Here is a 27500-nt window from a genome sequence, read left to right on the forward strand (position 1 = left end):
TATGCTTACTTTACCAAGGCTGCTGCCTAAGAAAATTTTAAAGGGGCCCTCAGAGCTAAACGGTGAGAACTTAGGAGCCCAACATATGAAGTGAAAGGTGTTGCTGTGAAAAATTAAGGAGCCCAGAGCTATTCTTTGGGAGCCCCAGGCTACTGGGCTCCTGTTAGGCGACAGCCTTGTTTACTGTCAAACTTTCCTAAAAGAGGCAATCCAGGTCAGCTCAAGACCTCCTAAAAGCTAGTCTATATCATCAAGACATCCAGTTACGTGACTTTTAAGAAATTAGAATCTTGTTCATTTTACACCCAAAATAATTTAGACTTGCATTAATATTTTTTTTAAACTTCACTGAAGGTACACGTATCCTTGATACTGCATCATTTTTAACATGCAATAAAGCTCCAAATTTAACAATATTTGCATCTTTAACTCTTTAAGTAATAAGCTTTCATGTTTCATGTTTTGATCTGTTTCTTAAAAGTGCTTAAAGATTTCTCTAATATTGTTGGGAAGGCTGTTCCATAACATTGGACCATTCACAGCAAAAGCTCTTCTTCCATATATCTTAAGGTAATACCACAAGACAACAAGAAGTCTTTTGGAGGAAGAGCGTAAAGACCTGGTAGGTTCATATCTAGTGATCATGTCAGATACATATAGTGGCACAATGCCAGGGAATGCCATAAAACTAGTACTAGGATCTTAAATTCTACTCTAACAGCAACAGGCAACCAGTGGAGTTTTTTAAGTCTCGGAGTAATATGGTCAGTCTTCTGAGTGAATGACAATAAACGGGCAGCAAAGTTCTGTGCATATTGAAGTTTCTGAACAAGGTTTTGTGGTAAACAGGACAGTAGCAAATTATAATAATCAAGTCTAGAAGTCACAAATGCATGTATAAGTACAAACAATGTAAGATAGAAAACTCCTTATCTAAATCTCCTTAGCTAAATGTTGAAGTTGATAAAAGGCAGTCTTGCAGACAGAGTTAACATGTTTCTTCATCTGTGAGTAGTGTTTTGTCAAACCAAACTCCAATGTTTCTAACAGATTCAGAGGCTTTAATTAGCTCAGTGCCTGCATACACAGAATCCAGAGATGGAGAAGGTCTGTGCTGAGCATGAAGTATCAACAACTCTGTCTTATTATTGTTCAATTTGAGCTTGTTGCCCATCATCCATTCATTGATATATATCCATTCATTGATGTATATCATTGCCCATCATTCATTCATTAATATATGTACATGAAAAATGTTTCATTTAATTAATAAAAATGTTTCATTTAATTAATAAACCTCTTTCAACCACAGGCCTTTGCGTGGTTCTGTTACTGTTTACATGCCTAAAATGGTTGCGGATGGACTGCACCTGACCTTTACCCTAACTGAAGGATATGCGGTAATTGTGAAGAAGAGCTCCCGGAAAACCTGTCGGCCGACAGTGGGTGATGTGTCGGTAAGATGTCGGTATCTTGTCGGTGACAACGTTGACACAAACTTCGCTGTTTTTTCTCTTTTTTCACTCTATACAACATCCAAACTGTGTGATACACTGATTATAATTATGATCGTTTCTGGGTCATGTTTACTAGGTGTTTTCACAACAAATATTCTTCTTTGGGAAAGTGTTGGTAGCCTGTCGGTTAGCTGTTGGTGGCCTGTTGGTAACCTATCGGAATCTGTCAACTGACAGTCGACCGACAGTTGGCTGACAGGTTTTTCGGGGAGCTCTTCTTCACAATTACAGGATATGGTTATGAAGTCAGCAAATCTACTTGCAAAAAATTAGCTTTGATCTTCAGGTCAAAGACAAATTGCAATTACGTCTTCTTGGAGATGATGTACACAGCTCCAACATGTAGTGGTTGTAGCTGGCCTTCTAAAAGCTTATTTCCACTCAATATTTCATGCCAGCACCTAACCTACAGTACGCCACGCAATTGTTAATTGATTGTAATCAGCAGCTAAGAAAAAATTATATTTACAGAACACATCAGTCCTTTAAATACTGTTGTAACAGCACCCTAAGTTCTTGTTCCCAAAAACTGACCTGCATCTCTTGAGGTCTTCATTGTACACTCCCACTCATTTAGTTTGTCCTTAATTCTGTCATCATCATCTTTCCAGCGCTTCAGAAGTTCTTTGAAATGTTCCTCATCCAGTGGCCCCATTTCATGTTTCTCTAGTTCATGAATGGCATCTTCATATTCAGCTCCACCCAATCTTACTAGTGTTTTCTGGATCTGATCTTTGTAATTATTACAGAACACTGCATCACTAACAGAGGCCTCTTTGGCAGAGGCTGATACTGCATCCACAAAATACTTCAAACGTACAATGTCAGACTCACAGCTGGTGTCAAGCGAATGAGGAAGTAGATCCCAGCCAGAGGGTGGAGGACTCAGGTTACAGATCGTCCTCAGAAGCACAATCAATAGAGAAGGGTCAAAGCCTGTGGATGATACTGAAGAGGGTTTAACTGGATACAATTGACTCCACTGCACTGGATTGAGGATTCCTTCTTTTCGAAGAGACTGAAGCTGAGAGTGCACTGGCTCATGTTGCAAGGCATTGCAAAGCTCTTGAGGACGAATTGTTCTGTCAAACACATCCCTCAACACTTGTGACCCCAGCCTGACCAGAAGGCAACATAACAGTGTGTACTTGGTTCTTCCATCAACAGCACCTGAAACAAGTGTCAGAAAAGATCTTTAAGGCATCATTCTGGTTACAAAGGGCCATCATAATAAAAATCTCATTTAAGGTGAGTTTCCCTCAGTTTCCACGATTTTCTAGGAATAAAATTTACTAATTTCATATGAAAATTCAATAGGATCACATCACCAGCTCTGATCCCAAGACAGCTCACATGTAGAGTAGTTTGCCACCCAAGGATTCAAATCCTGTTCAAGCTGTAAATTTTTAGGCTTTAGGTTTGTTACTACTCAAGTAATTTTCATAACTGTGATGTGCTTCTGCAGTTCAAGCGTGTGTCTATTGTGTTTAGTCCAATCATCTCTTCACACGTGCTCAACAGGTTTGAATGCACGAGTGACTCACCACAAACATGTAACAACAAAAATTAATTTAATGGTGACATCAACAGAGAGCCTAAATTTTACCACCAATGGACAGTACAGGAAAGAGCTTTAATTTACAAACTTAGAACAAAGACCACTAAGCCAATTCCAACAACTTCCTGCTGTCCCTACAACTGACTTATCAACAACAGTAGCTGCAACAGCTTTATTTTAATAAAAATAACTGACTGACCTAGGTATTTTGCTAACAAAAAGACATTAAACTAAGATGGATCAAAATGTACCAATAACTATTTTACAGTCTTCATGGCCAGTAACATGAAGGCTCAACTTACAATCAACCAATAAAATCATGACTTTGCTAACCAATCACTGCATCAATGACTAGAGTATTAATACCATCTACTGATGCTACAGAAATCACTTGACTCTGAAGATGACTAATCCGCTCAGATACATGTAATTTGTCCAAACATCAGTCAATGTCACCCTAAAGAGTCCTTTTCAGGAATATACTGTACACAATCACCCAGAGAATTGTCCTTCACCTCGAGTGTGTAAATGTGATACAGATCTGCCGCTCATGTTGTATATATTACATTGACTTTCACCACAGAAAGTGAACTACATGACTGCTAAAGATAGTACTTCAAGAGTGAAAACGTTTTCTAATTTTCATGATCACAAGTCAAAAAAAAGATTTCTCTCAAATTTTGACCAGATGTAGTATACATGTATGACGTCTCCAAATGCACTGTCAATATAGTTTTTGGTCATGGGCATTTTCCTGTTTGAGACAAAGCAGATTTAAGAATTCCTGCTGCGACCGCCATTTTTTTACACCGTTTAAAATAATTAAGTTATGCTTACTTTACTGTCAAACTTTCCTAAAAGAGGCAATCCAGGTCAGCTCAAGACCTCCTAAAAGCTACTCTACATGTATATCATCAAGTCATCCAGTTACGAGACTTTTAAGAAATTAGAATCTTCTTTAATTTTGCACCCAAAATAATTTCAACTTGCATTGATATTTTTTTTAAACTTGACTGAAGGTACATGTATCCTTGATACTGCATCATTTTTAACATGCAATAAAGCTCCAAATCTAACAATATTTGCGCCTTTAACTCTTTAAGTAATAAGCTTTCATGTTTCATGTTTAGCTCTGTTTCGTAAAAGTGCTTAAAGATTTAATTTCTCCAATATTGTTGGGAAGGCTGTTCCATAACATTGGACCATTCACAGCAAAAGCTCTTCTTCCATATATCTTAAGGTAATACCACAGGACAACGAGAAGTCTTTTGGAGGAAGAGCGTAAATACCTGGTCGGTTCATATTTAGTGATCATGTCAGATACAGAGAATGGCACAATGCCAGGGAATGCCATAAAACTAGTACTAGGATCTTAAATTCTACTCTAACAGCAACAGGCAACCAGTGGAGTTCTTTTTAAGTCTCGGAGTAATATGTTCAGTCTTCTGACTTAATGACAATAAACGGGCAGCAGAGTTCTGTGCATATTGAAGTTTCTGAACAAGGTTTTGTGGTAAACAGGAGAGTAGCAAATTACAATAATCAAGTCTAGGAGTCACAAACGCATGTATAAGTACAAACAATGTAAGATAGAAATCTCCTTATCTAACTCTCCTTAGCTAAATGTCGAAGTTAATAAAAGGCAGTCTAGCAGACTGTTTTTTCTCTTTTTTCGCTCTATACAACATCCAAACTGTGTGATACACTGATTATAATTATGATTGTTTCTGGGTCATGTTTACTAGGTGTTTTCACAACAAATATTCTTCTTTGGGAAAGTGTTGGTAGCCTGTCGGTTAGCTGTTGGTGGCCTGTTGGTAACCTATCGGAATCTGTCAACTGACAGTCGACCGACAGTTGGCTGACAGGTTTTTCAGGGAGCTCTTCTCCACAATTACAGGATATGGTTATGAAGTCAGCAAATCTACTTGCAAAAAATTAGCTTTGATCTTCAGGTCAAGGACAAATTGCAATTACGTCTTCTTGGAGATGATGACAGCTCCAACAAGTAGTGGTTGTAGCTGGCCTTCTAAAAGCTTCTTTCCACTAAATATTTCATGCCAGCACCTAACCTACAGTATGCCATGCAGTTGTTAATTGATGGTAATCAGCAGCTAGGAAAAACTTTTACTTACAAAAGACATCAGTCTTTAAATATCGTTGTAACAGCACCCTACGTTCTTGTTCTCAGAAACTGACCTGCATCTCTTGAGGTCTTCATTGTACACTCCCACTCATTAAGTTTGTCCTTAATTCTGTCATCATCATCTTTCCACCGCTTCAGAAGTTCTTTGAAATGTTCCTCATCCAATGGCCCCATTTCATGTTTCTCTAGTTCATGAATGGCATCTTCATATTCAGCTCCACCCAATCTTAGTAGTGTTTTCTGGATCTGATCTTTGTAATTACAGAACACTGCATCACTAACAGAGGCCTCTTTGGCAGAGGCTGATACTGAATCCACAAAATACTTCAAACGTACAATGTCAGACTCACAGCTGGTGTCAAGTGAATGAGGAAGTAGATCCCAGCCAGAGGATGGAGGACTAAGGTTACAGATCGTCCTCAGAAGCACAATCAATAGAGAAGGGTCAAAGCCTGTGGATGATACTGAAGAGGGTTTAACTGGATACAACTGACTCCACTGCACTGGATTGAGGATTCCTTCTTTTCGAAGAGACTGAAGCTTAGAGTGCGCTGGCTCATTTTTCAAGGCACTGCAAAGGTCTTGAGGCTGAATTGTTCTGTCAAACACATCCCTCAACACTTGTGACCCCAGCTTGACCAGAAGGCAACATAGCAGGGTGTACTTGGTTTTTCCATCAACTTCACCTGAAAAAGTGTCAGAAAAGATCTCTCAGGCATCATTCCGGTTACTAAGGGCCATCATCATAAAAATCTCATTTAAGGTGAGTTTGCTTCAGTTTTCACGATATTTGCTACTTTCATTTGAAAATTCAATGGGAGCACATCAGCAGCTCTGATCCCAAGACAGCTCAAAAGTAGAGTAGTTTGCCACCCACGGATTCAAACCCTGTTCAAGCTGAAAATTTTCAGGCTTTACATTTTTTACTGCTCAAGCAATTTTCATAACTGTAATGTGCTTCTGCAGTTCAAACATGTGTCTATTGTGTTTACCGTAAAAACCAGCAAATAGGCCGCACCTTTTTTCCAAATCGGGGTTGCAGCGTATCTGCGGGAACACTTGAAAAAGGTGTCATGAATTTCAACGCCAATTTCCATTAGCTGACACTTTTAACCCATTGACTCCTCGGGGTTCCCATTGATGAGTAAAATCGTCTGGCGTTAGACAGAGTATAGCCAGTTTGGCCCGGTTTGGGTATTGCACAGAATTTCCATTCCCCCGCAAACTTGTTTGCAGCATTGACAACAGCCTGTCACTTTGACAGTAATGCATCAGTCAATTCCAACTGTGCCCTGCCCCTGCCCCCCCTCCCCCAGACTAACCCCTGGGAAATTGTCTTTTTTTTCATATGGATGGCAAATTCCCCGGGGTTGGGCACTTAAGCTGTCAAATGCCCAGCGGTGGGGACAAAAGTAGAGGGCAAATGCCCCGACCCCGGGATCCTTCCACTCAACCATGCAACAGGTTCTATTCGTTACATCATAGATTACTGCTGTTTTCAGCGTTTTAATGCCACTTTTTATTTTGGTACGTCTGCAATAGATCGCTCCTAACTTTATAGTAAAAACTTCACAGACCAATTTTGTATTCTTTACTATTTTTACAAACAAACATCAGCTTCCTTCAAATCTCCCCTTCGGAAAAACACGTACTGTGTACTTAATATTTCAAAAACCGGCACTTTTTATAATACAATACCATATAGAATTAATAAAATATGGCCTGTTGTGAAACACGACACTTCATGCACACTCTCGCTATTTGCTTTGAAATTTGCTTTTTAGATTAAAGTACATATTAAAATTCAGAAAACACACCTTTAAAAACGTCGAAAACTTTTCCCAGTCCTTGCTGGATAAGCCAATCCTCCACAAAGTGTTGATCTTGACCACAGAAAGTCTCCATGTTTCAGAGATATAAACCATGTGGGTGTCAAAAGCCCGGGGGTGCCCCTGGGATTGGCTAATACCCAGCCCCCGGCTTGCGCTAAATTAGCTAAAGCCCCACTAGGAATGACAAGGGGGGGGGGGGAGGGTGGTCAGGGCGCAGTTGGAATTGACTGAAGCATAATCGATCCTCCACATGCAAGAAAATACCACGCTATTCACAATATCCATATTCTCATATCTATTCTTAGACTAATATCCATCAATTTGCCATGGACCACAACATGAGACTAAACCCCTCTAAATGTAAGGAAATGTTGATAAATTTCATGCATTATTAGAACTTTTCTTTAAGTAATAGAGCATGTGTTAACTTATAAGATCTTACCATGTTGACTGTGACCTTAAATGGAATACCGTACACATGTGGAATTCATTTGTAAGAAAGCAAGTAAGAAGCTTTATTCGTTGCGGGTGTTAAAGAGAGCTGGCGTGGATGAAATGTCTATTTTGAAAGTCTATTTGAAGACTATAAGACCTGTGTTAGAATATGCCATTCCAGTATGGCAGGCAATCCCTGGCTACCTTTCAGATAAAATAGAATCTCTTCAAAAAGGGTCTTGCGCATAGTATTTCCTTACATAAATAGTTATAAAGGCGCGCTTTTAGCAGCAGGTTTACACACTCTCGAACATAGGAAGGGTTAGCTTTGTGATAAACATATGAAGAGAATAACCCCCGTACCAGCCACCCTCTAAATGCGCTTCTGCCCCGCATCAGTAATACATGTCCATATTCCCTGAAAGCAGAGAAAAGAGACATCCACTTCTTTAGGGACAAGGGGAACTGTAATCTAAAAAGAACAGAGGAGTTTTTCATGTTTAGATATTTCCTCTAAATAAGAGCATTGATTTATGTATGTAGATAGTAATATTACTATAGTATGTAAATTGTAGTATTTATTCTTATGCTTGTAAGTAACTCGTTAATTTAGTTTATAGTCAACTACAAGAGAGTTTTAATAAACGATTATTACGAGTATTTGCGTGTTAGATGGCCCACTGTTTCTTCGCCGTTTTGCACTTTGATAGCAAATTTGTTGAACAAATAGTCTTGTGTCAACTACCGGTACTGACAAACAAAATAATAAAGACCCTTTTACACTGGGCAATGTTTCATGCAGGTTATCGCTTTGTGTAAACTCTTAAAACATCACGCTGCTTCTGTGTCCAGTTTTCCACTTTCACGTCCGATCTAAATGCCTGGTTATTAAGCTTCGAATGTTAATTCACATTCTTGTTGTTGTAATGCAAAAATCTATGTAAAAACTGTGTTGAATGAAGAAATTCCTGTCACCAAATACCAGAAAAAGATCAATCATATGTCAAAGTTGGTAGAAACAATGTTCATTATGTTCAAGTGCTAAAATTGCAAGTATTTTCCATTTCAATGTTAATAGTGAGTTTATGTTCAATGAACAGAGGATGATGAAGAAGGCTTCTCAAGCCTTGACTTTGGATTTCTTTTAGAACACTTTTTTCCAAAATTAGAGCTGCTAAATTCAGGGTGTGGCTTATCGGTGGGTGCGGCTTATCTGCAGGTTTTTACCGTACTCCAATCGTATCTTCACATGTTCTCAACAGGTGTGAATGCAAGAGTGACTCAACACAAACATGTAACAACAAAATTTAATGGTGATGTCAACAGACAGCCTAAATTTTACCACCAATGGACAGTACAGGAAAGAGCTTTGGTTTACTAACTTAGAACAAAGACCACTAAACCAATTCCAACAACTTCCTGCTGTCCCTACGACAGACTTATCAACAACAGCAGCTGCAACAGACAATTTTTTTCAAGTTGGGTGGTCATTAAGAAGTCATACCAGACGAGGCCCTTTGGCTCACAGGTCCTCACACGTTCGTACGACGAAACAGACCTGTCCTTGTGTCATATGTAGCTCTAACAGTGCACGATATTGTTTTGGTATTGTCTATCATTGTAGTGCCATGGTAGAAGTCTTGGGTAAATAGTCTGAGAAGACATGTGGTTACTAGCAAAGTACTGAACCCAGAAAGATTGAAGAAAATAAATGGGAAGTGAGAAACATTGGCTTCTGGGCTGACATGTTGATAAACTTCTTTTCACCACAAGTTTAAGCGTGCCCTCTGAGCATCTGACAGCTTTGTAATACCGAAAGTTCACTGAAGTTAAGCCCTGTTGGGCGGGGTTAGTGTTTGGATGGGAGACCAAAATGATATACCCCTCACAAAAAAGAAGCATCGGACCGAAAATACTATTAACGCTAACAAATGCGAACTCAGCAAGGTACAGATTTTGTTAGCTTGCTTTATGCAAAAACAATGATGCAAAAGTAAATACATATTGATACACAGTTTTTAGAAAGAGCAGAAGGAAGTTTCCAGGACGATCGCTCGAGAATAACATATTTACGACATGAAAACAACATTTATTTTGAACCGTGAATATGGAATATAAACAGTTACGATCAGCGACAAACATTTTGGGGGATTTTTGCAACGTTCAATTTTGTTATTGTACGTTTTGGCTGCACAAATAAATCGCAAAATCGAAAGTGACATCGCTGGAATTCAGCGGGCGCCGTGATTAAGTTACCGCGGCATGTTTACTCGCCAAACAGTGAAGTATCTGTGTCAAATGATGGCAAGATACCGGGTTTTTGAAAGTTTCTTTTTCTGTCAAGTGTTATAAAGTTTGACAATGAAATGAGCGAAGTCAAAACAAAGATCACAATCGCCCAAGTCTTGTTTATGCAAAGTCAAAATTTACTCTCCAAGACGCGTACGACGTTATTTATTCGAACCAGGTAATTCCATCACTTTGGAAATAGCAGCTACTTTATCATTCAACTGCGTCACAATTTTTCACTGATTTTGGGGCTCATTTTGTTGAAACTCAAGCACGCTTCCAACAGGCCTGTGAACCCTTCCTGCTTACAGAGCAATACTAAAAAACTTCTCCGGACCCATATCACACTTCAACCTTAAGCTCGAAAATTCAATACACAACATGATATTATAATTCACAAAGGCAGAAAATACCACAGAATCCTTTTCCAGTGAAATATTGAAACAAACAACATATTTGCTCTTAGAGGCGAAAACCTCTTCCTATTTCATTGCGTGCGTGAAGACAACAAACTCAATCGTGTCAAATTACCATGTACTTCAGGTAAATACAGCTCACTTTGATTTCGTCTCGACGGCCGATAGATTGTTGTCGAAGTCCAGTACTCGTCGCTTTTGAGATTCCTGCCTAGTTTATCCAACTGACTTTCCATTATTGAGCTCCATAAGGGTATATTTTGTTTAAGGATCCACCAAAACGCCATTCGCGTTACATGACTTTCAACGCCATTGCAGGCTAAGTTAATGATTCTACTGTGTCCACCAGAGAAATCTACGCAGTTCCACTACCCTCTCGATCCTAAGAAAATACGCGCAGAAGGCTCTATGCACAAAGACACCACTTACCAGGGGAGTGAGAGGCAAGACGTTTACCGACACGAAAAAAATACTAAAAAGAAAACGGAAATCTACCTATTTTTCGACTGCGTTTGCTATAGGGCAACCCAGTAATAACTGACTGACCAAGCTATTTTGCTAACAATACGCGACATTAGACTAAGATGGATCAAAATGCACCAATCACTATTTTACAGTCTTCGTGGCCAGTGACATCAAGGCTCGACTGACAATCAACCAATAACATCATGACTTTGCTAACCAATCACTGCATCAATGACTAGAGTATTAATACCATCTACTGATGCTACAGAAATCACTTGACTCTGAAGAAGATTAATCTGCTCAGATACATGTGATTTGTCCAAACATCAGTCAATGTCACCCTAAAGAGTCCTTTTCAGGAATACAAGTTGTACACTCACCCAGACAATAATAATTATTGTCCTTCACCTCGAGTGTGTAAATGCTATACAGATCTGCCGTTCATGTTGTATATATTACATCGACTTTCATCACAGAAAGTCAACCACATGACTGCTAAAGAGAGTACTTCAAGAGTGCAAACATTTTCTAATTTTCACGGTCACAACTCAAAAATCAATTTCTCTCAAATTTTGTCCAGACGTAGTGTATGATGTTTCCCAATGCACTGTCAATATGGTTTTTGGCCATGGGCATTTTCCTTTAGGAGAAAAAGCAGATTTAAGAATTCCTGCTGCAACTGCCATTTTTTACACCGTTCAAAAATAATTAAGTTACACTTACTTTACTGTCAAACTTTCCTAAAAGAGGCAATTCAGATCACAGGGATGTACAATCTTGGACAAAAAGGGTTGAGAATAAAAAACAGGGGTTATTTTGCGCACTACGTCCTCAATATCCCACATTATTAGCGATCCCCCTCCCCCCTACAACCAATGTTGATAAGCCCAGGTTCGACATGCTTTGTTTCATCTAGCAACATTGATCAGGGAGGGTGGGGGCAAAAAGAGAGCTTATTTTTCATACTCGTGATCGGAGTTCAGTCCAAAAGCAGAGTTTTCTCAACAATTTTGTCCAAGATTGTATTTGGTATAAACTATCAAATATCTGTCTATATGAGAGTGTGAACACTGTCATATGTTTATAGTATGTAAAACTCGTCTTCTCATAGCTGATACACAGTAAGTTGTCGTGGATTACTTGTCGTGCAATAATATTGCGTGAAACAAACGTTGTTACAGCAGTGCATTATTAGCCATGTACGTGAATTGTTTACAAAAGATAGGGTTCTGTTTACTTTACTTTACTGCACTGCGAATTGCTGTTCTTTTACATCGTGGAATTCATACATAAGTACAATTAAGAAGTAAGAGACCCACTGAGTCCTACAACGAGGACAATATTAACCCTTTCAGGCCCGATAGTGCCAAATGGCACTTATAGATTTTACTCTGTCTAACGCCAGACGATTTTACTCGTCAATGGGGAACCCCTCGGGCCTGAAAGGGTTAAGCTAACAGCATCCAAAAACTATGTCCCCGTTTAACCCTTTCAGGCCCGATAGTGCCAAATGGCACTTATAGATTTTACTCTGTCTAACGCCAGACGATTTTACTCGTCAATGGGGAACCCCTCGGGCCTGAAAGGGTTAAGCTAACAGCATCCAAAAACTATGTCCCCGTTTAACCCTTTCAGGCCCGATAGTGCCAAATGGCACTTATAGATTTTACTCTGTCTAACGCCAGACGATTTTACTCGTCAATGGGGAACCCCTCGGGCCTGAAAGGGTTAAGCTAACAGCATCCAAAAACTATGTCCCCGTTTAACCCTTTCAGGCCCGATAGTGCCAAATGGCACTTATAGATTTTACTCTGTCTAACGCCAGACGATTTTACTCGTCAATGGGGAACCCCTCGGGCCTGAAAGGGTTAAGCTAACAGCATCCAAAAACTATGTCCCCGTTTAACCCTTTCAGGCCCGATAGTGCCAAATGGCACTTATAGATTTTACTCTGTCTAACGCCAGACGATTTTACTCGTCAATGGGGAACCCCTCGGGCCTGAAAGGGTTAAGCTAACAGCATCCAAAAACTATGTCCCCGTTTAACCCTTTCAGGCCCGATAGTGCCAAATGGCACTTATAGATTTTACTCTGTCTAACGCCAGACGATTTTACTCGTCAATGGGGAACCCCTCGGGCCTGAAAGGGTTAAGCTAACAGCATCCAAAAACTATGTCCCCGTTTAACCCTTTCAGGCCCGATAGTGCCAAATGGCACTTATAGATTTTACTCTGTCTAACGCCAGACGATTTTACTCGTCAATGGGGAACCCCTCGGGCCTGAAAGGGTTAAGCTAACAGCATCCAAAAACTATGTCCCCGTTTAACCCTTTCAGGCCCGATAGTGCCAAATGGCACTTATAGATTTTACTCTGTCTAACGCCAGACGATTTTACTCGTCAATGGGGAACCCCTCGGGCCTGAAAGGGTTAAGCTAACAGCATCCAAAAACTATGTCCCCGTTTAACCCTTTCAGGCCCGATAGTGCCAAATGGCACTTATAGATTTTACTCTGTCTAACGCCAGACGATTTTACTCGTCAATGGGGAACCCCTCGGGCCTGAAAGGGTTAAGCTAACAGCATCCAAAAACTATGTCCCCGTTTAACCCTTTCAGGCCCGATAGTGCCAAATGGCACTTATAGATTTTACTCTGTCTAACGCCAGACGATTTTACTCGTCAATGGGGAACCCCTCGGGCCTGAAAGGGTTAAGGAGTTATATCAAAACCAGTCGGCCTTGCCCTAGCTGTTTTTGCCCACTTTGGTTTACACTGATCAGTATGTATATACAGATATGAAATTATCGCAGATATATTTCTGTAAGATTACACACAATAAGGAAATTGCACGGTTAACAACGGTTAATTTTGTGTGTTCTTAAACTGACATAGATTTACGGCGAAGGAATGAGAAATTTTGGTTGGTTAACGTGATTTGAACAGATTTGAAATATTTTTCATGAGCAGTCTGTTTTTAGCCAGCCGGTGTGTTAACCGTTGAAATGCGTCACTTTTTGTAAGAAATGTAGAAATCTCATTGATTTTGTGCATAGTTTGTACTCATTAGCAACGCCTTGAGAAAACAGTAGGGGAAGTAAATATAATGCCTTGCAGTTATACTTAAAATTCGTGACAATTCGTATTCGAAGATGCACGGTTTACAAACAGGAAACGGGTTTCTGGTAACCGGAAGTAATTTGCTCTATTACTATTTTGCTCCTGTTATACCACATTCTTGTTTGCTTTCCCAAAACGTTTAGGGAACTGTTCTCTGACATATTTTTCAAAGAAGGGTCCATATAGTTTATCGTATGGGTCACATCTGATCACACCTTTGCTGTGGCTTTTACCAACGAAGAGCGTGACAACTTCCCTTTTAAGGCCTTGGACACCTTTCTTGATCCTAAAGATTGTTACTAATGAAACTCCTACTTCCTCAGCAACATCTTTAGCTTTGTCGTTATGATCTTGCACCTGTAATAAAATATACGCTCCTAAAGCGTCGTCAACATGACTATTATGTACCATTTCCATTTGTTTTAATAATCAACGTCATCATGATGTTCGTTATTAGGGTTAATTAACTCTAATTGTCAATCGAATACCATGACGACATGCCTACGAGGATATATTTTCTTTTTTGTACTTACAGAACTCATACATACACATTTTGTGTTCTTGGGCAAAATGATCCCCAGACAATCTTGGACAAAAAGGGTTGAGAATATTAAAAACAGGGGTTATTTTGCGCACTACGTCCTCAATATCCCACATTATTAGCGATCCCCCTCCCCCCTACAACCAATGTTGATAAGCCCAGGTTCGACATGCTTTGTTTCGTCTAGCAACATTGATCAGGGAGGGTGGGGGCAAAAAGAGAGCTTATTTTTCATACTCGTGATCGGAGTTTAGTCCAAAAGCAGAGTTTTCTCAACAATTTTGTCCAAGATTGTAGCTAAAATTTTGTGAAGACGATAATATTCATTTAACAGGCAGAAGGCCCAGTTGGACACGCCTCTGGCGTGTCCCTTCTAGCGGGGTCCACGGGCATGCTTCCCTTAAAAATTTTGAAAATAAGACTCTCATAAATGCGTTTTCCTCAATTTTAGGAGGTAAATTCAAGGCCATTCGTGATGTTTTCAGAAAATTTGTTGTTGTCTTTTTAATCAAAAATGTCACTTTGTTTGAAAGACATGCTCTCGGTGTCTCGTGCCGATTCTGTCTTAGCGATAGTGCTTTCTTTGAATTTTCACTCAGTCCGCCAGAGTTTGATGAAGTAGCTTTGGCAGAGTTGAAGTATTTGTTTATACTGAGTACCTCAGAATCACTTTTCCTCCTTTTTTTGCCAACATTTCAGCTCATACAACACGGTTGAAATACACGCACTGCGGATTTACATTATTTTATGTACACAAAGTAGAAATACCGCAAGCCAATGAGCTTTTTACCAAACACACGAGATCCTGGATCACCTTTTATATACCCTTGTAATGAATCAACCTTTCGGACAGTTCTACACCCAGTGTCCGTCAGTACATTTTGAGTGTGTGGTACATTTCTTTTTTACAAATTATAACACAGATAACGAATCCCAAAAACTCAAATTACTTGACCATCCAGAAATTTCTTTGCAATAGGCGGCGATTTTTTTCCGGCTGTCGGCTTCTATCTACATCCCTGGATCAGCTCAAGACCTCCTAAAAGCTACTCTATATCATCAAGACATCCAGTTACGTGACTTTTAAGAAATTAGAATCTTGTTTCATTTTGCACCCAAAATAATTTCAAGTTGCATTAATATTTTTGTTTTAACTCGACTAAAGGTACATTGTACATGTATCCTTGATACTGCATCATTTTTAACACGCAATAAAGCTCCAAATCTAACAATATTTGCGCCTATAACTCTTTCCGTAATAAGCTTTCAAATGATATAAATATTTATTTGGGTAAATATATATGCAATGCATGACAATTCACCAAATTCGTGTATTTCTTACCCTAAGCTTGGACATCAAACTTCCTAATTTGCACTTTCATCAAGTTTGAAAAACAAAGGACTCTTGGGTTTTTTACTGGGTTGCCAGTATGGCAATCCCAGTCGGAAAGTGGGTGGGATTTGTTTATTTAATTTTTTTTTCCGTGTTGGTAAAAGTCTTGTCTGTCACTCCCCTGGTAAGTGGTGTCTTTGTGCATAGAGCCTTCTGCACGTATTTTCTTAGGATCGAGAGGGTAGTGGAAATGCGTAGATTTCTCTGGTGGACACAGTAGAATCATTAACTTAGCCTGCAATGGCGTCGAAAGTCCTGTAAAACGCGAATGGCGTTTTAGTGGATCCTTAAACAAAATATACCCTTATGGAGCTCAATAATGGAAAGTCAGTTGGATATACTAGGCAGGCGGTGAAAAACCAACACCTAGAATCTCAAAAGCGAGGAGTAATGGACTTCGACAACAATCTATCGCCCGTCGAGCCGAAATCAAAGTGAGCTGTATTTCTAAAATAATATTTTACCAAGTGTGCTGTTATGTAGAACACTGAAACCAAATGGAAAATTCTCTGGTAACTTATGGGTTCAACAAAGACAGAGAACGAATCGAACACCTTACGTGGATCTGTGATCAACTCTGCACAGTCTTCGGGTAAAAAAAATAATTGGAAATGTGACAGCCAAGAATTATTTGAAAGAAAGCTTGTTGTGTATTTTGTGCTTCATTATTCAAGGAAAAGGTTCTTCATGTAAATGGTTTGATCCTGAAATTTAGTTTGTTGCAATATTGCCCATATTTCTCAAGATTGAGTTGCTTCTCTTCACGCACGTAATGAAATAGAAGGGGCTTTTGCCTCTAATAGCAAATATGTCATTGTTTCAAAAAATTGTTCGCTGGAAAAGGTGGCCTTTATGAGTTCATCATGTTTTATGATATGCGAGCTTACAGTAACTGGATAGTTTTTATGGCAATAGTAAAGCATTTTCTTGTCAAAATGAGGTTAGCGTCTTTCTGGTGTGTTAACTATAATTAAATCGTGAGTTTGTATTTGCCGTCTGCCGCGTAACCTTTATTTCCACTCTCAAAATTACCTCCAGAACCTACTTTTTGCGTAGAATAAGCTTTTAGAATGATATTCTTGTTTTGCATAAAGGAAGCTAACAAAATCTGTACCTTGCTGAGTTCCCATTTGTTAGCGTTAATAGTATTTTCGGTCCGACGCTTCTGTTTTATGAGGGGTATATTGCTCTGGTCTCCCATCCAGATACTAACCCTGCCGGGCTTAACTTCAGTGAACTTTGGTATTACAAAGCTGTCAGATGCTCAGAGGGCACGCTTAAACTTGTGGTGAAAAGAAGTTGTGAGGGACTTGAAAATTATCAACATGTCAGCCCAGAAGCCAATGTTTCTCGCTTCTCTTTTATTTGTTATTCTTCAGAGACTGGAATGCTGTAGTTCAATACCACACAATTCAGTGCCTTCTGTAACACATACCACAGGCAACCCAGTGTTTGCTTCACGGAAGCATCTCGTTAAATAGAAACTATGTGCCATTATTGTTATCAAGATATACTGTTGTTATGTACCAGAAACTAGAAAAAAAATTACCAGAATGATGATGTTCCTTTTTCTTCCCCTGCAATATTTCCAAACCAACACCTCTGACAACTTTCCATGCTGGTTGCTTCTTACCATGCTCTGGCTTTTTTGACATCTTTCCTCACTATGTACAAGAAGATAAAAATTGATAAGAAGTGGATCAGTGTTTCATTCTTGGATGTGTAAAAAAAATAAATCATTAACCCTTTGACTCCCAGGCCGGCCTGAACCAGCCGTACTTAGTATTTTACTCTGTCTAACGCCAGATGATTTTACTCATCAATAGGGAACCCCTGGGAGTCAATGGGTTGATAGGATCACCACCTTCAATCAGCCACCTGCTTACCTTGAGCTCAAGTAGAGATACTGTGTGATTTTAAAATTATCTTCTTAAAGAAGAGCAACGTTGTTGTTGTTGCTACTGCTGGGGTGGGAGGGGAGGTAGGAACCAGGCAAGTGCTCAGGCTAGAAGTACCACTGGCAACAAGTTCAGTGTCTGCACATGCACCCTTCACACCAAGGGACAGAATGGAAAACCTGTCGCACTTATCTCCACTTAAACCTACAAAACAAGGAGAAGGGAACTTCAAGGCAGGATAGAATCAAAAAAGAAGGAAGTAATGTGCAGGCAGGTTAGGAATGGACAAAAAAAAAAACAGATTTCTGGGTAGCTTCCAGGGGGTGAACATACGCAAGGTTTCTAAGTAAAATCAATATCCAGGCCCGTGGCTGGATTTTGATCTCAGCCAGGCCAGTCACCATTTTGAGCTTTGAATTTTACCCAAAGGCTATTTTCTTCAAGTGCAAGTTTGGGATTTCACGGTGTGCCATAATTAACCTTCAAGACTAACCGATTAAACCTCAGAGGGCTGGATCGGGGATAAGATGACGTCAAACACTCGCTTGCTTAAAACTGCAGTGTGTAAACGCAGCTCATTTTTCATGCAAAAACAAGTTTAAAAGTCTGAAAGCATAAAACTCCTGTGCTGCATATTTAGGCAAGTGCACATGCATTGCATTTTTAAACGTCATCTTATCCTGCGAAGTGGACAGGTCTTTTAAAGCCTCTCCAATTCAAATGCACTGCATGGAGGGGAACTTTGAGCACTGATTAGACCAGCAGATGGAAAATTCTGATTTACTAGCTAGGATGCAATATGATACATGTACATCCACCTTGTGATGACCAATACCTCTATACCCTGCCTGCAGGAAAATTATTAAGTTTTCCAGAAGCAGAAGAAAATAAAAAGTGCTAAAACTGACATACGTTCATTTAAAAACTGGCAAATGTTTTTAAACTCCACAGAGAACAAATCAAATAGTACATGTAATATGAAGGAAGAACATGGGCAATGCACATTAACATTAATAACACTTCAAAGAGGAGAAATTCTAATAAAAATTATAATATTGCACATGGGTTTTGGCAATATTCATGGCATATTTCTTCACTCACATGCATTCAAGTAACCTTAAACATAACACCTTTTGAAAACAGGGTCACCACTTGCCCAACTGAATAAAACTGCATGGATGTTTTGTTAATCTGCCCTTCAAACAAGTTATCATTTATGTTGCCTGACATTTACCTTTGTTCTTAAAACAGTACTATAAAATCAATAGAATGGTAAATGTGCCATTAAAAAGGTGAAATGCAGAACATTGCTGCACTTTGTGGTCTAATGACTGTTTCAGCACCCTAGACCACGCTTCTACCACCTTCTAACTTAAGATAAAAGTTCTTACAGTTAATTAGCATTTTGGTTCACACTATATTCAACTCTGTACTTTGTAATTTAAACTGAAGATGACAGAAATTTCTGTCAAAATATGTTTTTAAATTTTAAAAGTGTTGCGTTGTTTCTAAAAATAACGATACATCTATCCAGACCTTTTGATAATTTGAAAAGGTATCAAGAAGACAAGGTAGGGCATTTTAGTTCAATTCGTGTTCTTTATTTTCAACTCCTACAAACATTCACAACCCTTATAATATACGCCATTGTTATATACCTACACTTTCGCTCAACAAAATGAGCACTGTGATTGGTTGATTCTTGGTCATGTGCCCTTGATCAAATTCAAGTGTATCCCGACTGGGCTACAATTTTGCAGTTGTTGCCAGCTCTGGGCGTTTTGCTGCAATTGTTGAAGGAAAATTCTAAATATATGACAAAGTACTTTATGCCTGGTCTGCCTGGAAGCTAGTTAGTTTTGTTTCCCCTCAAGTCCTGATGTTCCCCTCGACTTACCCTGGGTGCCAAAGGCATTCTCATAGTCTTACTCTCATACACACTCTCATTTTCAACCACCCAGAAGAGCCTCTGGCACGGCACGGAGAGCCATTCCTTTGATAGCCAGTCACACCAATAATATTACAATCCCACTTCTCCGAAAATATCCAGAATTTTGATGTTTTGCTGAAGGTTCCAAGCACTGTGACTGGGTGATTGCAACCCATGCAGTTTGAAGACAACAAAGATCAAATTTGTCATGTATCAGAAAACATAATTAATACACACGTATGTCCTATCAATTGGGGAAACAGGGTTTTTGCTGTTCTTCCCACTTGGTTTGCGAAAAGTTTTTTTAATCAAGGCTTTGTGTTTATGTGAGAAGAACTCGATGATCAGTCATCTCCTTGCATAACGGTGATAATTCCACTGAAAAGGATAGTGTGAGAGAGCAGTTGACAGCAAATAACTTTTATCTTAATAAAGGCTATGGAATAAATATTATAAACAATCCAAGATGAAGTGCTGAAAACTGTCGAAAAGGTAAAGCAGAGTTGATATGTGCTGAGAATGCATTGAACTAGCAATTCGTCTCAAATATCAATCCTTTGTCCACCACAAGCTAAGCTTGAAGTTGCTACTTGCTGATGAATTCCATACGGTTTTAACTCGTTAAAGAAAATCTTGCATGGAACATTTCCTCTGCCACACTCACAGACTGTAATACAGACTGTAATAGGTATTTAATTTTTCGGTTGTGTTCTGTGAGAGAGGCATTCAGTCGTTGTCCGTCTTGCAAAAACCCTGCATGTTTTGAAGCTTGACCGAAAATGTGAGATTTCGATGTCAAATTCCTATTCCATGATTTTAGAAAGCTGAGCGGAGGTAGTTTGAGAATAACCTCCGAAAGTTGAAAACTTAAATTGCATGAAATATTACAAGGATAGTGTTTATGTAAACAGTCAGCGCGCGGAGAGCTCAAGACTCAACTGTGTACTGAAATTTCGATCAAAGTTCAAACATTTTTATCTTGCACAGGTCTTGGCTATGATCTCCTTTGATAGTTTATTTCACCTAGTTTAAGAAATGCAAAAGCCACAGTATTTTCGTAATATCCAAAGACACAGGCTCTGCATGCCCGTGTTTCCAAGTTTGATTAATCCATTTGCTTTCAAAACGATGTGCTATTTCACGTGACTTTGGATATGATCACGAATGGAAAGCATACCGCGAGAAAACCTCTTGTTTCCAGGGTACCCTCGACTTCATCTCAGGAAACATCAGGATTCTAGGGAAAACTGTTTCCCTCGCAACCATACATTGAGTGTATATTGCATAATTGATCGTTGAAGCTCAAATTACAACATTAGCTTGATTCCTCACTGGAGAACAAGCTCAAGGTAGCAACCATACATTGAGTGTATATTGCATAATTGATCATTGAAGCTCAAATTACAACATTAGCTTGATTCCTCAATGGAGAACAAGCTCAGGGTAGCAAGCAAATGATTACTTTGAATTGAGATTTATCATATTTTCATACAATGTAGCATTATTGATCGTGAACAGATCTGCCAACCCTCCCAGTTTCGCCAGGAGACTCCAGGTTTTCTGTCTTTTCTCATGGTCTCCCGACAAAGACCTGAAATCTCCCGGTTTTTTCTGAGAAAACGTTGTGAAATTAAGCTTTTAAAGGTTTAAAGTTTCCAGGAGTACCAAAACATTCTGAAGCATGTCTCCACTCGTTGCCTGTCACTGGAGCGTTGCATTGAAAGGGCTTTTAAGAAATTTCCAAGCCTCAAGTCATATTTTTTTAAGTGAAAGTTTTGCTGAAGAAAGGTTTCAAAGACTGCATTTTAAAACCTCCTATTTGCAGTTATCCTGCTTTTCCATGGTGCACCTATTCAGTTATTTACAGAATTTAACAAGTTGTTGCAGAGAAGTGAGCCCGCAATTCATGTTTTGCAAGAGGCCTTGTTCCTTCAAGATGCAGAAATTGAAAATCTCAACTTGGATGATGAGGAAATATTCAGACCAAACCAAACCATCTTCCTTGGGGGTGTGACAAAGCCTATAATTGATACTCTTGAATGAAGGAGACATTTCAGTAACTTTGTATCAGAAATTCTATGCTGCTTCCCGCTTCTATTTTCAAAGTTCATTAGATTATAATTATTTGAGGAAACTTCCACTAAATGATGAGTTGATCGGAAGTGCAGTTGGGGTTAATGTCCAGGGCTCAGCCGCTGGAAGCACAGTGGGATAGTGTGCAGTATTTTTATGATAGATACAAAACACCTTTTACTCGAGTTTCAATATTGATACATGTACACTGTATGAAAAGCTTTGCGACTGAAGAGCTTTGCAACTATCAAACGCTCAGTGATTTTGAAACTGGTCAGGGTGCATGACAAGATGCTAAAGTAGTGGATTCAGTGGAGGAAGACGGAACCATGGTGTGCCATTATCATGCTGATGTTTTATGGTGGTACATTGGACCAGCAACCTGAAACCTCTGTTCTGAGGTTCAGAAATCTGTCCAAGGTACCCCAACAGTACTCGTAATTCCACACAGCGATGCTGAAGAGGAACGGCTTTTCGGTATAGTACACAAAAATAAAACTGACAGCCGTTCTTCTTTAAACATTGATGGGACACTGTCAAACATTTTGGCCATCAAGCTAGCCAATTCTGAGACAACCACGCCATGCTACAAATGGAAACCTGACAACGAACTTTTTCCGTCATCGAAAAACGCAACTCCATGTACCATTTATAACAGAGACTATTAAACACAAGTTAAAAGAAACAGGATTTACTGGTAACTTCCAAGTTTTAACTCTACAGTTGTACAGCAGTGCTAATAGTTAACCTTCACCTACGTAGAGAATGGTGTCCGTGGTCCACGAGAAAAAGGATAATCTTGAATGTCTTACCTGAATAAAAACGCCACAAACTGAAATTTTCCCTGAAGATAGCTTTTTTTGTTTCTTGCAATAATATTGAATTGGCAAGTTCCAAACTGAACTATTACTCTTGTAATTCGAAAAAAGGTGAACGTAATTGCGAGCCCTTCGTATTCGAATTTGGTCCTTGGTCCGCGAATCATGTAAACAGCCCAAAAAAATACCTGTGAATCCCTATAATTTCTGTACAAACATGAACATTTATTTATTCTTTATCCTTGATATATCTCAGCTACAGTTGTATTGGATGTCGTTGTCAAGAATCTGCTTTTATTTTCAGTTGACCGTCTCCCAACACAAGCTCCATTTCATTTTAAGACCGTTCAGGTATTCCAGTCATACAAAAGAAGGTAACCCATCCATAAACATGTATGAAGAAGAGTTTGAAAATATTCAGTTAAAGGCCAATTTTCACCCTAGACGCAACGCGATTGTTTGTTATCGTTTTGAATCTCGAATAGGATATTCCAATTGGCCAACTATTTTTGTCACACCAGTTCACGCTGTTGAAGACAAGAAACATCGCCATTAGCCTGATTGTCGTGTGGTTTACTGGATGATTTTAACAAGTGAAATCGCTAAAATTACCTTTTATCTTTATGGAGTTGCCTGATTTAGACATTGGAGAATCACTGGGGTGGAATTTTTACAGTTTGCCTATTCAGGGATAGAACAATTCTGAACCTAATGAGCTAGGTGGCATTATTTCAGTGCTGAAATGCATGGCTTACTTATTTAAACTTACTTTTTCTTTGTCAGTTTCGATGTGTTAGGATACCTGGGACGCAGAAGTAAAATGCTCTTGTAAAGATGCTTGTGCTAAAAAGAGTGGCAGGGGTTGCTGTCTTCGTGGAGCGGCGAGCAAACTTCCCCTCTGCAATCGAGGTTTTGCACGGCAGCCATGTTGCATGGCAGGAACAATGAAAATGTTTTGCATTAGAAAGAACATTAGTTCCCATAGGAAAAAGAACCTATTGTTCCTGCCATGCAACATGGCTGCCGTGCAAAACCTCTATTCGTCATGTTGTTCGATACTATTTCGACTTAAATAGCAATATTTTAAAGAAAAAAAACGTTCATGACATACTAGATAAAATTATGAAAATGATAAGTAGAGAACGCATTCAAATCAGACCTAAAAGATTTATCGACGAATAGCTTCTGACAAAGAAGATACTAGAAGGTTTGCTGAGATTTTTCGAATTTTTATAATTTCGTGATACACGAAATCATGCGGGCGCGCGTCGTGTCTAAAGTAAAAATGGGCCTTTACCATTTACTGAATGTTTTCTTTATCTGCTTTGCGAGAATTAAGTTCTCTGGGGTCATACGTAGTAAAAGTCACGGACCAAGGGTTTATGGTCACCTTGCCACCAGGAAGACTCGCCACCAGTAAACTCGCCACCAAGGGTCATCTCGCCACCACCAAATCGCCACCAAGGCATCACCATCTCGTATTGCTTTGGTGACTCTAGTCAGAGCTATTATAGCACTCACCGGCATAGTAATAGTGTGGCATGGTTTCTATAGGTTAGCTTACAAATATTTGTCAGGATTAGCTTCGGTAGTGTAGAGGTTAAGTACAATTCCTCGCAAATCATTGAACCGAGTTCGACATCATTCAACATCGAATTTAATAATTTTTTTTTTCTAGTCCTAGATTAAGTATTTTTTCCGCAATTTGACAGTGAAATTTTCTCGTCCAATGGCATCGCTTGTTTACGAAAGGGAAAATTGCATCACCGAAGAGCGTTTGAATGTTGGAATCACTAAGGGGGAACGAAGCTTTTACAGTGCAGAGTTTCGAAAAGTTTTGAAAACTGGGAAATGCGCCAACTGATCGATCGAAATAAAAATTTCGCCTTGGAAAATATCATATTAGGCTTGGATTATGAAAACTATTAACGGATCAAGGCAAGTCTTCCCCTTATAAAAATCAACACAGCTTCCACTAAATGATGTCCTTGTGATGATTTATTACAAATTTCAAATAAGTAACAATATTTACAAACTACTTGAGGCAACGCACTTTAAAAAACTGAAATCGCTACAATAATTATATGTAGTCAAAAAGCGATGAAACCAATTTCAAATAAATAATAATATTAACAAAATGATTAAAGGATTGAAGGTTTGTAAAAATTCAGGTATCTAGGATCTGGGACCGTTCATGTATGAACACAACTTAAGTAGGCGGAGAGCAGAAATTTTATTGTTACTAAATTCGTCCCAGTGGGTAAAAAGCCGAACCTGTAGAAGACGATATTTGCGCCTCTGTATACGTGACAGTTTACCCTCAGATATGAACCGGATTTGTATTGTGACCAGCCTGGCCTCTTGGTGAAGAAGGTCAACCAGAAGGTAAAATGGAACTTGGGTTCTTCCGTTAGCGCATCCTATTGGTGGTTCGGATAATGTTCTCTGGCTTGGATAAGGCTGGGCAAGGATTGTCATCTATGCGATTCTCAAGTAATACCTAAAATTCGTGAGAAAAGAAAAGGAATTTTCTTAAAGGGGCTAGGTCACCCAATTTTAGGCAATTTCAGCATTGATCGAATGGTCATAGAATTAACTAAAATATCAAAATAACTGTTCAAATTTGTAAAACATCCGCATATCTTTTTTCACATTTATATCAGTCTATATCAAAATGTCTTTTGCAAAGCTGGAAAATCATTCTCAGTTGTTATGTGGCCGTGATTTTGCAAATGAAAGACTCTTGCTGTGCCAATTTGACGTTTAGAGCTCATAATTAACAAAATTAAACAAAATTACTCAAAATAGCGTGACCCTGCCCCTTTAACCTACATGAAACACTTATACAAATCTAGAAAACGTACTAAGAACCTTCCTCAGGCTGCAAGTTGATTGAAAACGTTTCTATTTTGCCCAAAGTTAGACATTCTTATAAAACAAAGAGTGTAGTTACCTCATTGACAAAAGCAGAAGTTGGTCTGAAGATCTCCTCTCGCGCGATCTGCTTCACACGAGCTGTAATTGCTGCCGCGGTTAAGGCGCCAATGGCACCGGGATGGCTGTGTTGATGTTGTCCTGCCGAAAACTTGCCATCTCGCTGGATAACTGATGCTTTACATCTGAAGTCTTTGCGGCGTAAGGTACACTGCCAGTCAATGGTTCCGTTTGGGCGTCTCTTGCAGATATTGTAGCTGTAGCCAGTATTGGTGACGAGCTTTACTTTTCCCCGGATAGTTCCCTCCTGAACAAGTTGGTAGGTTATTTCAGTGAACCCCAGCACTTGCTCGGCGTCTGATCTGACTCGAGTGTCCTCTAACGAGCTTTCTTGTGGTGGTGTCCAGGACGGGGGAGGATTTTCATCATCCGGATCAAACATACTCTCGTCTACGATGAAAAACACCAAAAATTAGCCCTGTAATAACAAAGCAATATGGTAATTTCTTGAGGTAATTCCCTTGAAAATGACGTACCATCCAGATTTTTTACAGCAAAAGATGCAATTGTTATGATAATCAAAGACAATTACTTGTCAGTTTCTAGATTCCAGATGTTTTTTTTCACCCCCTATTTTGTTTATCTGATTGACTTTCCATTATTGAGCTCCATAAGGGTATATTTTGTTTAAAGATACACTAAAACGCTATTCGCGCTATAATGAACTTTCGACGCCATTGCAGGTGAAGTTGAATATTCTACTGTGACAACTGGATAAAATCTACGCATTAAAAAGTACCCCCTTAAATTGACCAAAACATACGCACAGAATACTCTACACACCATGACACTACTTAGCAGGGGAGGGACAGGAAAAACTTTTCATGACACGGGAAAACAAATATAAAAAGGAGAAATGAAACGCAGATTCCGCCTGGGTTTGGCAATCCAGTAATTATGCGCGCAGCGTTCGAAACTAGATCAACCGGAAAATTTGTTCTCAATCTTGCAAAGAAATGTAAGTTACCGGCATGGAAAACTTAATAATTGTCATTCATGTAGAGGATACACATATTGCCTCCTGGCAAATCAGAATTTTCCATCTGCTGGTCTAATCAGAGCTTTGAGTGCATTTAAATTGGAGAGGTTTTAGAATACCTGTCTACTTCAACCGGAAAATTACATGACTCCTTAAAATATGTTTTCTGTGTACTTATTAAGAGTAAATAAAATCATTAAATGTGGGAGGTCACCGTGCTCGTGTCTTCGCAACACTATGATAATGGATGGTAAAGAGGCAATTTCGGCTTCAAATTGAAGTTAAGGATGAACAATCAACCGCCACAAAAGGTGCCACAGTCAGTATCAAATTTCACTTTAAAGATTGGAGACTTCTCTGAGTTTTTCCAGTGCTTTTTTTTTTTAATTATTAAGCCACGCTTATTTAAAAAATGAAAAAAAAAAGCCATACCTAATTCCTGATTTTCCATCTCCAATGAATCGGGAATGTCGAAGGCATCCATGGTCGCATCCATATCTTCGAGTGCTGTGCTCTCTGCAACAGGGGTTGGAGCGCAATACAGGCACTGCCAAGCAATGTCTAGCCCTGATTTCACTGCGTCTCGATACTGTTCTCTTTTTATGCCAGTCTGGCATCGCCGATATTGCTACTTATCACATCCTTCGCATAACAGAGCTTCTTGTCTTCAAGTGACTTCTTCGGAGCAAAATATACAGTAGTAGCTGTCCATAGTTGGAATGGTTGGTTAACGGAATGACTAGTGCAAAAATCGCAACCCTTTTATACTGCAAAGCCGGCTTAAGGCGGATTCGAAATCGCAGCGATGTAATTGGATGATATTCAAGTCATTTAAGTCTTTATACATCCTATTGAAGTTGAAAAACTATCACTTTCTTTGCAATGTGCCGCACAAGCGGCCATAATTAATACTTATTGTTTTGACCTTTTCAATCGCAGTGTGTTTTGTTCAGATTATTTAGGTGTAGAACGATGTGGTCACTTAGTACTGTTGATAGTTAGTTTACGACTGCTTACTAACGATGTTAACCAGATCAAATCCAATTGAAATCACAAAGGTCAAGCTCGGTCTGGATTGAAATCGCAGCATCTGCTCTTTG

At 39.2% G+C, this 27500-nt stretch overlaps 2 protein-coding genes across 4 annotated transcripts in view; both read right to left on the reverse strand.

Moving 5' to 3' along the window:
- LOC137993609 (uncharacterized) overlaps positions 1-27500 on the reverse strand; it is a 52662-nt gene that overhangs the window by 20747 nt on the left and 4415 nt on the right. The window contains exons 2-5 of one of the 3 annotated variants that reach the window (XM_068839564.1): positions 17595-17810; positions 17258-17372; positions 5275-5907; positions 2052-2687 (exon numbers count right to left, since the gene is read on the reverse strand). In XM_068839564.1, coding sequence (XP_068695665.1) covers positions 2052-2687; positions 5275-5907; positions 17258-17363 — 1375 coding nt within the window. In that variant the 5' untranslated portion in view covers positions 17364-17372; positions 17595-17810. Of the gene's footprint in view, positions 1-2051; positions 2688-5274; positions 5908-7038; positions 7162-17257; positions 17373-17594; positions 17811-27500 lie in introns of those variants that run through there. The other 2 variants (XM_068839565.1, XM_068839566.1) reach the window with 2 other exon arrangements.
- The window catches only part of LOC137990971 (uncharacterized), a 3409-nt gene continuing 395 nt past the window's right edge, over positions 24487-27500 (reverse strand). The window contains exons 1-3 of the mRNA XM_068836092.1: positions 26833-27500; positions 25381-25811; positions 24487-24927 (exon numbers count right to left, since the gene is read on the reverse strand). The exon at positions 26833-27500 is cut by the window's right edge and continues 395 nt beyond it. Coding sequence (XP_068692193.1) covers positions 24838-24927; positions 25381-25811; positions 26833-26896 — 585 coding nt within the window. The 5' untranslated portion in view covers positions 26897-27500 and the 3' untranslated portion in view covers positions 24487-24837. The remainder of the gene's footprint in view (positions 24928-25380; positions 25812-26832) is intronic.

The sequence above is a fragment of the Montipora foliosa genome, chromosome 2 (genome assembly GCF_036669935.1).
Source record: "Montipora foliosa isolate CH-2021 chromosome 2, ASM3666993v2, whole genome shotgun sequence".
Classification (NCBI taxonomy): domain Eukaryota; kingdom Metazoa; phylum Cnidaria; class Anthozoa; order Scleractinia; family Acroporidae; genus Montipora; species Montipora foliosa.